This window comes from Myodes glareolus, chromosome X (assembly GCF_982192425.1).
Source record: "Myodes glareolus chromosome X, mMyoGla1.1, whole genome shotgun sequence".
Taxonomy (NCBI): domain Eukaryota; kingdom Metazoa; phylum Chordata; class Mammalia; order Rodentia; family Cricetidae; genus Myodes; species Myodes glareolus.
In genome coordinates this window covers 63302481-63313063 of record NC_142053.1, presented here as the reverse complement: position 1 = coordinate 63313063, position 10583 = coordinate 63302481, and the positions used below count along the sequence as shown (strand labels likewise).

Genomic DNA, 10583 nt, shown 5'->3' with positions numbered 1-10583 from the left:
GAAACGTGAGGAAAGCTGGGATACTGATGTCCAGTGCAGAGAGTCAGCCCACAAGGTTGGCAAATCTGTGTCATTTAGAGTATGAAGTCTCTCGGGAGTGCAGGATGGCTGAGAACGGAAAGTGCTTTCTGCATGAAGTGAAAACCTGACTTCAACATCCAGTACTGATTTGAAAAAAAACAGGTGTGTGGAAAGATATGTTTACTCTCAGTACCAGGGAGACAGAAACAGGAGGGTCAAAAAGAGCACACACATACAGTCACAGGCATGCATGCGTGCAAACGTGCTCTCTCTCTCGCTCTCTCTGTCTCTATCTGTCTGTCTGTCTCTCTCTCTCTCTCTTTCTTTCTCTCTCTCTCTCTTTCTTTCTCTCTCTCTCTCTCTCTCTCTCTCTCTCTCTCTCTCTCTCACACACACACACACACACACACACACACACACACACACACAGAACAAAGAGGGCTAGGCCAGGCCTGAAGCTAACAAGAATTGCCGAATCAATGTAGACAACCTGCACCTTCAAGCATGCATGTGAAAGTTTATCTGGGGCAGGGTGGTGTGGAGAAACAAGAATACAATGAGGAGCGGCCATAGTAAGCCCCACAGTCTCCCAGATGGTTCTCTTGTGGAGGTGGAGCTGCAGGGGGTGAAGGCTGAAATGAAGAAGCTCTCTTCTAAGGAATGGGCGCAGGAGGGTTCCTGCCAGCCCCAATCCTGGCTGCAGACCTCTTCCGGGCCACCTTTAGGATGGTCTTCTCAAAGAGCTCTTTTTCACGATAGTGCACAGGTGGGCCATTCAGGTACTTCTCTTCTGCCTCCTTGTAGCTGAGCTCTTCCAGGGCAGCGATGGAGCAGATGATTGCCTCTGGAAGAAGAACCTCCATGGTGAGCCGGACTTGGTCTCCTCTTGCCAGCGAGAGCAGGGCCTGGTCTGCTTCCTTGGATATTTTTTGCAAATGTGTAGCCACGAGATGCAACTGGTCCTCATCCTCCAGGTAGGTCTCAATGCATAAGACTTCCCTCTTTGATTTCCAGAGGTCGTCCAGCCACCTGGATGGTTTCTTGCCCTTCACAATGTCCAGCAGGTGCTGGTCGGCCCCCTTTTTCTTCACGATGAAGTCGACGAGCTTCTGGTTGGCTCTGTCCCAAGCGGCTCTCATGCGGTCAGGCAGAAGTTTCTTGCGGGGCCCCTTGCCACCCAGGGCGGTCTCCTCCTCCCAGTCTTCCAAGTCGGCATAGCTCACCTTGGGGAAATCAATGCGCAGGTCTCCCTCTTGGATGGCTCTCCTCAGCGGGTAACTGGCTCGGGACGTGTAGTAGTCCATAAAGGAGCCCCGGAAGGAGCCACAGGCGAGGTCCTCCTTGTAGCGGTCGATTACCGAGAGGCACCAGTTGATGCCCTGGCTGTACACTTTGCCAGCTCTCCGCAGGAGTGATAATTTCTCGCCACAGTCCAAGAGCTTCAGTTTGCGGAGAGGGACTCGGACACCCCTGCGCTCAACTTGCATGTTGCCCTCGATCAGCAGCACCCTGGCCGTCTTGTCGTTCTTGCTGACATTCTTGACCACCGCCGGCCAGAAAGGATGGTCCTGGAATTTGAACCAGACCAGCATTCCTCGTTGGATAGTATTCGTCTCCTGGGCAGAAGCCACACTGGTGGCTTGGCAGTTTTCCTGAGCTCCAGCGGCTCTCCTCTTGGCTCTGGTGTTATTCACCTTCAAGTGCACTCCAGTTTCCAGTCCTGAGAGCCCACACTGTGCACACAGCACATGGATCTTCCTTTTCCTGCCAGCAATGCGGACTGATCTTCTCAGTCCCAGGACTGGAGGCACACAGGGTGCCGATGCCCCCTCTGAGTCTGGCCTCGGGGTCCGCGGGCCAGGGTCCTCCTTGTTCTCTGGGAGGGTGGTCTTCCTTTGGGCTCCAATGGCCCGGATCTCTAGGCCGCCACACTGTACTTGCAGCCTGGGAGCTTTGGGAGAGGAAGAGGCGTGCCTAGGTGGCCCAGAGGCAGGCCGATGCTCAGTGTTAGCCCGGGCACCCTCCCTAGAGGCCCGGGCGCTCAAGGACCTGAGCTTGGGTGTACTCAACTTTCTCTTGCCAGAATGATCACCAGCATTTCCTGTTGGAGTCTTGCAGGAACTTGGCCACACTCTGTTGCCCCTTAACAAGTTCCCTTGCATTTCAAGGTGAGGGGGCTCTACAGCAGTATGGACCTGGGCTTCCCCACCTTGCACTGCAGGCTCATTCTGTGAGCCCATCAACACAGGTCCTGGGCGGCCTCGCTTCCCAGGACTCCTGTGGGAGAGCCCTTGGCCTTTCTGGTTGCATCCTCGGGACTGCTGGCACTGGTGTGGGCTGGAGCTGGTCTCTTCTTTCGGAACCTTGGGAGCCCCTGTGCTGGTTCTTCGGCCACCTGCCCTTTCTCCTTGATACAAGCGGGTTCCCTCGCCCAGAATATCCAGTGCCACCTTGAGGGCTCTCCTGTATGCCCTGGTCTGCCTTGGCGAGCCATTGCCCTGTGACTCCTTTTCGGCCAAGGAGGCGATGGTTACGATTTCAGACTTGGTTAGGGGCCTCACCTCTGTGCTCCTCACTCTGGTCTTCTCACCCACAGGAAGAATTTCGACCTCCAGGAAAGAGGCCCCTCTCCTCTTACTATGGGTTGAGGTCCTGGGTCTGGACAACACCTTTGCAGGCCACAGCTGGCCCTTCCAGCCACAGAGCACATAATCTGCAGAGTCCATGGTGATGGAACTCAGGGGCTGTTCTGATCAGGACAGGGTGACTCCCTGGGTTGTGGTGGGCACTCTTCCCTGCTGGTCGTCTCTGGCCTGGCAACCCAGTCTGTGGTGCTGCCCTCCCTCCAGAATCTGGTAGACAAGCTTAACCTGATGGCCTCTCTCAGGGTGATGTGGGCATGTCCTGTAAGTGTGGGAGAGGAAAACAGAGCTGTGTTAGGACGGAATTAGCCTTTAGTGGATACTGAAGCAACAGCTCAGTGAGGTGAGGAGAGAGAAAGCAAGGGAGTGCCCAAAGTCTGTCTTTCTACAGAGATGTGGGTGCGTGCGGGAGAACATATGGAAGGATCTGGAGCAGATGAGTATACTACACACGGTTGCCCACCCTGAGGCTGGGGTGATGAACTTCCTCCCGGAGAGGTGAGTGTCTTTACGTGGCTTGTGTATTTTCCTGCCCATCCAATACCTTGGGGGCTCCCTGGGATTCTGCTCGGGTGGGGGGAGCCTCATTGCTCTCTTTCCTAGGGAGCTAATCCCACCGTGCCCCACCCCAGGAACTCTGTGGACACCTAGTGCACCTTGCCTTCTGCACCAGTATGATACCAGGTTGAGGAACAAGGAGGGTGCGCAAATCTTCAGGGCGATTTGCATAACATGGCAAGTAAGGTTGGTTGCTGTCATGGTCATAGCTTCTGGCCTCCCTCCCCTTCCCCCGCCCCGCCTCATATTTTGTTCCCGATTTCTTGCTCCCAACTCCGTGCTGGACCTCGCTATGGGATCAAGTGTACACATGGCATAAAAGAGAGTCTCCCCCCCCCCAAGGAAAGCACTTCACCGTGGAGAAATGCTTTCTAATTGGCAGACTCAGTAGTGTCAGATGAGAGCAACAGGGTAAGTGTATCTCCGTTGGTATTGCCCACTCAAGTCCATAGACCCTGCATACCCATATCTGCTGGTGATGGGCACTGTTCTACCAACAGATCCCAGGCCACAGAACTCTCCTGCCCACAACCTCTGTGCCATAATGTTAATCCACAAGGTCTCCTTAAACAGACAGGAAATCAAAGCAGCTGTTTGATGACCGGGATGGTCACTTGCCCATCCCTAAGTTCAGAAGGCTTGCTTTGAATCTTGAGCGGTGTGCAGTCTCATTTATGGCATAGCTCTCCCGTTCATGTCTCTCCATTCTCTGCCTTTCCACACAGTTCCTCCCCCGCCCCGTGCTTCTCAGTGGAGTCTCATCCCTTTCTTCTCACTGTGAGTATGTGTGTGTCAGGGTCTACTCCTTTCCTGACTACTCTTGCCTTGGGCCTTTGGTTTCCTATCAGCAGTGAGCATGCCTCACATGCTTTTGTTTGTGGAAACAAAGCCCACGTTTGTCTGATCCTCAGGAGAGGCCCACTGAGGTTGCCGATAACCACACACTTTGAGGACCACAACACGGAAGAACCACGAAGGGCTCACATGCCGCAGTTGCTCACTGTTCCTGCCAAGATGCAGGTGGCTTCTGGCATTACCGGGCCAGCACCAGGCACAGTGAGGCAGAGCACTCTGGACTCAGGACTCCTGACACAGTTTCTTGAGGACCGTGGACGTTTTGGGGACTCCTGTCACGCCATGACCTCTTCTGTGAGTGTGGGCACACCTACCTCTCCCTTAGGGACTCCAGGTTTTACCGTTGGGAACTCCCGACCGCACAGAAATATGGGAGGCAAATAATATTCGCTTCATTCCCCTAGCCCTCCCCTTCCCACCCTCTGTATCCATAAACCCCTGTCGGTACATTCACTGCGCAAATGTGCAGTGTGCCCTCTTCCGTATTCCCGTTCAAGTCTTACCGACTTCTAATCTGATCTCGCAGTGCATAAAGTGGCTCTCAACATGCAGAAGTCTAGGTCTGTCCCAGTCCACACCTGCTGGGTGATGCACTAGTAAATGTGTACTGTGCAAGTCTGGGGCCCAATTTAGGGATCACCTGCAGTACTTCTTCCTCCGAGGAATCTGTGTGATTTCACAGAGTTGGCCTCCTCTGATCCAGTCTCCGTGGAGTCCTCGGCCGCAGGTATCTGCTGAGGACACAGAGGAAAACATAGGCACCCCACTTACTTCCGGCTGCCTTCTGCTGCACCTTCCCAGCACATGCTCACCAGCAAGGCTGACTGAGCGCCATCTAGCCCAACCATGCCCCCATGTGCAGGTACCACACCTCGGTACCTTTCCGATGAAAGCAGCAAAGTCTTTCCCAGAGGTGCACGGAGAAGGCTGCAAGATGGACTCCCGAAATCTGTCTCAACACAAGCTTTGGCCCCGTGCCCGAGGCCTTCTGTCAAGAACTCGGAAACGATCACTGTGTGTGGCGTCTATTCACGTTTTGTCCAGATGGGAACTTTCAGATGGCTTCTCTCCCTGTGGTGAGACAAACAGACAGGGGCCAATCTGACGAGAGGGTGCGAGAAGGGCACAAAGCGTATTGTTCACCCGCAGGGGCCATGATACACGGAGAGATCCGGATGATGGGCTGATGGGTCAGAGGGAAACCCCAGCTGCACATCCTGTGACACAGCCCAGCTGATGCTTAACCCAACTGTGAGTGGAGCAAAACCCGGGCACAAACTAACACTGGTCGAGAGAACAAACACTGCCCCTTCTTCAGGTGCTCATACCGCACTGATTTTTTTTGCCTCGGTCTGCCTAGCTGTGCTTAGTGGCCAGTTTAGAGGTGGCTGTCTTCTGGAGGCATTTCTTCACTTCTTGTGTCAGGTCTCCAGGCCAAGAGATCTGCAGACCTCAAAGGGAACTGCCAGTCCTCATCCACGTTTACCTCCCTCTTAAATGCCTTCCAGCTTCTCTCTCTCAGACAATACAAGCTACAACTATCTCGGGTAAGGTGCCGTTGCATAAACACGGCCATTCTGTCAAGAGCACGTGTGACAATCATTGCCAAACAACAACAAGGCATCCATTTACATAGGTTGGTGATCTATGCTTCCAGGGCCTGAGAGGATAAAGCTGGCACCAACGTGGTGTCACCCGAGGACAAAGAGACAGGGCTGGCTGAGCAGCCAGTCCTTGGGGCTTCGCTTCAAACAGTGGTAGCCAGAACCTTTCCCGTCCCATGAAAGAGCCAGCACTTACCCACCGCACACTCACAGGCTCAGCTCACATTCACTCAGGATGGCTGCAGGCACCTACCTCCCTATGCGCCTCGCCTCGCGTGTCTGTCTAATGATCCCACCTCTCCACTCTGTGAGTATCCTTCGCCAATGTAACCAGGAAAGAATGGCTTGTTCCAGTTGTCATGGCAACCACAGTGTCAATGGAAAACCGTTCTCTCCCAGTAGCCAGTTCTCTGCGGAAATCAGGAAGGAGGCTGACTTACATCTCTGTCACCTAGTTCCCCCACCATCCCCGGCAGCTGCACACGTGAAACAAAGTAGGCATGCACACACACACTACAGAAGGCGATGCTGCCTGCCATTCCAGGGTGCAGGGGACCTTGGTGCAGGGCTTTGACAATGGGCTGGGACAAGGCAAGACAAGAGCTGACAGGCTCCCTTCTGCCTTCTTATATAATAAGATCGGGTGGGGGCCAGATCTGAGAAGGACACCTTTTCAGCTGGCAGAATTTGGAAGGCAGGCACTTTGTAACTCCAGCTGTATTCTATGTCACTTTGCAACAAATATGGAGGACCATGGACCCTCAGGAAATCAGGTGGCAGCATCATTCTCCCCACCCCAGTACACACACACACACACACACACACACACAAATTTCCATGGTGACTCTCATGCAGGAAAGAGAGAGAGAGTAAACTTCAAATGGCAGGAAACTTTGGAAACCTCAAAGCCCACCCACAGTGACATACTTCCTTCAGCAGTGCCCCAAACAAACCAAAACTGCAGCCATCTAGGAGAAAACATATATTCACAGTCCCTGATGTGTATAGGTTATCTCATTTAAGTCACCACACCACACAGACTTACACATACACCACACAGACACACATACCACACAGATACACACACCCACCACACACCACACAGATACACACAACATACAGACACACACGCAGCACTCAAACACCGTACATCAACACAATGCATACCTTATAGACACCACACACACACACACACACACACACACCATACACACATACCACACTGATACACACACACCAGAGAGACACACACTATACATACACATACACAAACAAGGCACAGACGAAACCGTGTTTCTCTAAGCTGCTTGAATGCATGCCTACTATCCCATGCAGCCATCACTGTATCTCGTGGCATGTTTTTTCACCAGATTAGATGACAACAGTTTGGAAAGTTCACCTCTTCCAGATTTGTGTCCTCTGCCTGTAGCACATGTGTGGATCATTATAGAGTGTGTCTTTTGTCTGACAGATTTCACTGAAAATGCTCCCAACGTTCATGGAGGGGAGTGTATTACTTCTGAGGGCTGGATGGTCTAGAATTCTGTTGTGCAAATGCACCATGTTTGGTGTGTCTCTTTATCATCAGTGTGTAATTTGTGAGATTCCCACTGTCACGAGGGCTGCCATGAGCTTTGGCATACCTATATTGGCTCAATGGTTTCTATTCAGGGGATTTGCTCATACCCAGGAGTGGACCGACTGTGTGATGGACTGATTTCCAATTTTTTTGGACACAGAGGTGCTCCCTACAGTATATACAGCATTGAAAATCCCCACAGCACCAAGGTCTTGCTTGGGATGTTTCCTGTGCTTAACTGTAGTTCTTAATTTCCTTCCTAAATTGTAAAGTGGGGGTGGATTTAACTGCTGCCATCGTAAGTTTCTTGCATTCCCTAAAGTCAAATATCATAGAACTTGTATTTTGAGCCCCCATGGTTCATGAATACCCTGATGATATGGTGGCAAAGCATGTTCACTGTGGATTCACAGTCCTTGGGGGAGGGCAGTAAGACCAGGAAGTATCAGAGCCCAGATTGGACAACACAGTGACAGTCAGGAGTCTCCCTTATTTGTTAGTTCAGAAAAAGCTCCAGAAGGCAATCAGGATGGTGACCCTCATACTGCAGGTCTAAAAAGGCTGGGCACAAATGAGCCTGTACAGTGGGCAGGGGGCCAGAATACCTTCTGTTTCTTCCCCTTGTGTGCTTTTGCAGTCATCACTGGACACCCTGGTCCTCCAGTTGTAGCAAACATGAGTGATACTTAGGCAGAAGGGGCTTAATAGGGCCTGATGCACATGCCCAACCACAGACATGAGTCAAGCAAGAAAAAACTGTTATGGTTTAAATAAAATGCTATGGATCCCCAAGTGGCAGCATGCAGCAGGACATGAGACCATACTCAGGTCCCTGAAGGGGTGTCAGGGAGCAGCCAATTCCAGGCAGGAATGCAGCAGTTCCCCAAGTGACTGCAGTGGGCCTTCAAGGCAAAGTGTCCTATGCATGGAGCCTTGTTGTGTGTAAGAGACCTCAACAGGGTAGCCAGTCGCATGAGCAGAGACAGACAGATGGGCATGCCAGGACACCAAGCCGTAGATCTCTGAAGGTGGCTGATCCCTATCCGGGAGCCACGTGGCAGATGAGAGACAGAGACATGAATAGTCACACTGTGCATTGGATATTTATTTACTGGATTACGGAGTGGAGAAGGGGGAAGAGCAGAGAGAGAGAGAGAAAGACAGAGAGAGAGAGAGAGAGAGAGAGAGAAACAGAAGGGAAAAGGGGAGAAAGAAGAGACAGAGAAGCTGCTTCTTTGAGAGGGAGATCGAAAAGAAGGGAATCAGGCTGGGAGCTGAAGATCAGCTTGCCTCAGTAGACTGGAGGGAATGGGTGTGGCTTGTCTCTTAAAGGGACAGGACAGACCATTTCAACAACTACAAGCTCCAAGTTGCATGCATATTGTTGCTGGACTGGCATCCCTTAGAAACACGTACATTTAGTCTCATGTATGCTCGCCTGCTTATCCAGCACCCTTAGTTTCCAGGAGCGAGGACTAGCTCTGGAAAAGGAGGGTCTCGGGTGACTGTCACGAAGTATGTCTGTATAGGAGAATGACTAGGCATTAGGGCCCCCGAGGTGGTATCATGGGCCTCACTTCCACCCTGGAGTGGACAAGACCCAGAGGGGCTGTCTGGGAAAGTTTTGTGAAGGTGTTAGGAACCCCGAGGCATGAGCAGGACAGCTTGTGTGCTCCTGCAGAGACTTGGGACCTTTCAAATGACTCTTTCAGTGATAGGGGAGTTCAGCCAATCATATTCTGTTTTTGGAGCGTGCCGCCCTCAGGCAAAAGCCTGCCTATAAACCTTACAAACGCGCTCCGCTAGCTCTCTTTTCGCCTGGCTCCTGTGTCCAGATGGATCGGTTGGATTCTGGTGTAAGCTGTTGTAAGTCTTACTTCTGTTTATTAAAGCTATATATTTTGTATCAATATAGTCTGGGGACTTTTCTTTACCAATCGCCCTGCAGCTTCATCTGGCGCCCAACGTGGGGCTTTTCACCCCTCGTGGTGCGGGCCTAGCGGCCTGAGCGCACACCGCACCTGGGGTCTAGCCAGTTCCTAGCCGCATTTGCGGGGCCGCGCAACTAACTTCCTTGGCTTTTGCTACCCCCGTTGAGCACTGTCTTCCCCCAGCACTCGATCTATGAATTTAACCTCTGGATTTGAGAGTATATATTTTAAAATTTGCTTTCCGGGTCGGCGCCATTGCCACGTGGATTCAGGTGTGCCCTCGCAGCTTACTGGCAGACAAGGGTCATTACAGGTAAGATTTTTCTTTTCAGTTAAAAACAAATAAATAAATACAATTTCTTTTGATTGAACATGTCAGAAAATATTACTATCCAAAAATTCAATGGCCTTTTTAATTGCACCATGGAGGATATCCTCCATGAGGTTTCTGATATTCCTCTTACTTGGTTATTTCTGGGACTTGTCGCTTTTCTGGTGTTTGGATATGTTATAAGAATGATGCAGTCCTTCAAGATTGAATCAGCAATGCTGAGGGCAGAGATTAAAACCTTAAGGACAATTCAGACTGACACCAACCTCCTCAAAAAAGAGTTTGGAGTTTTCAAGGAAGAGACTAGATCTTTGTCTGATATGACTTGGTCGACTGACCAAAATATCAAGAAGGTACAGTCTGATATTGCTTCTTTAGAAGGGAGCTTCACTGCTCTCAAGGAGGGGACAACCAAAATGACTCGTAACCTCCAGTCCATGACTGTAAATGCTGAAACATTAGCTGTGAGGGTTAAAACCATTGAATGTAAAAATTGGACTTTATCAAAAAGGTATGATAGATTAATTGACAGGATTTCCATACAAGAAGGCACAGTACATGCCATGAGGATTCTGTCCAAGGAGGAAATGGTGTCTCTGACAGACAAGCTCCATGCCTTAGAATCGTTAATAAAGGCTTTGGAGCATAATACTGGACAGGAGATTCAGGATTTACAGAAGGCAATGGTGAGCAGATTTAATAAGATTGAGGAAATCCTAGACTCTGATGAACAGGAGCAAAAGGTAGAAAGGCAACATTTACCTCCGAAAACTCTGAGTCTACACAGAGTTATACCTGCCTTTCCAGTAATAACATCAGAAAAGATAACTGGCTCCAAAAACCCTAAGGTCATTAAAGAACATACATGGGAGCCTATACATATGAATGATCTAAAAGAATTTAAACAAGCAATTATGAATTATGGACAACATTCGTCCTTTGTTAGAGAGATGTTAAAATCCTGGGCTCTCAGCAACAGGGCAACCCCTCAAGATTGGAATCAGCTGACTTCTGCTGTCCTGGAGAACTGACCTTTATGGCATTTCAAATGCCTATTCAAGC

The 10583-nt window shown here is 50.7% G+C and overlaps 1 protein-coding gene across 4 annotated transcripts; it reads right to left on the bottom strand.

Annotated features, from left to right (window-relative positions):
* Nucleotides 1-416: 416 nt before the first annotated feature.
* Nucleotides 417-6063, bottom strand: LOC146889177 (putative PWWP domain-containing DNA repair factor 4). Of its 4 annotated transcripts, none has more exons than XM_085684473.2 (4): nucleotides 5934-6063; nucleotides 4956-5147; nucleotides 4580-4810; nucleotides 417-2925 (listed from the first exon to the last, which is right to left on the bottom strand). In XM_085684473.2, exon 4 carries the CDS (start codon nucleotides 2745-2747, stop codon nucleotides 675-677), a length of 2073 nt encoding a protein of 690 aa, XP_085540599.2. In that variant the 5' UTR covers nucleotides 2748-2925; nucleotides 4580-4810; nucleotides 4956-5147; nucleotides 5934-6063; the 3' UTR covers nucleotides 417-674. The 4 variants fall into 4 exon arrangements, with proteins under 4 accessions (XP_085540599.2, XP_085540598.2, XP_085540602.2 ...); XM_085684472.2 differs by having other exon boundaries at nucleotides 4717-4810; XM_085684476.2 differs by having other exon boundaries at nucleotides 4580-4807.
* Between the last annotated feature and the right edge of the window lie 4520 nt (nucleotides 6064-10583).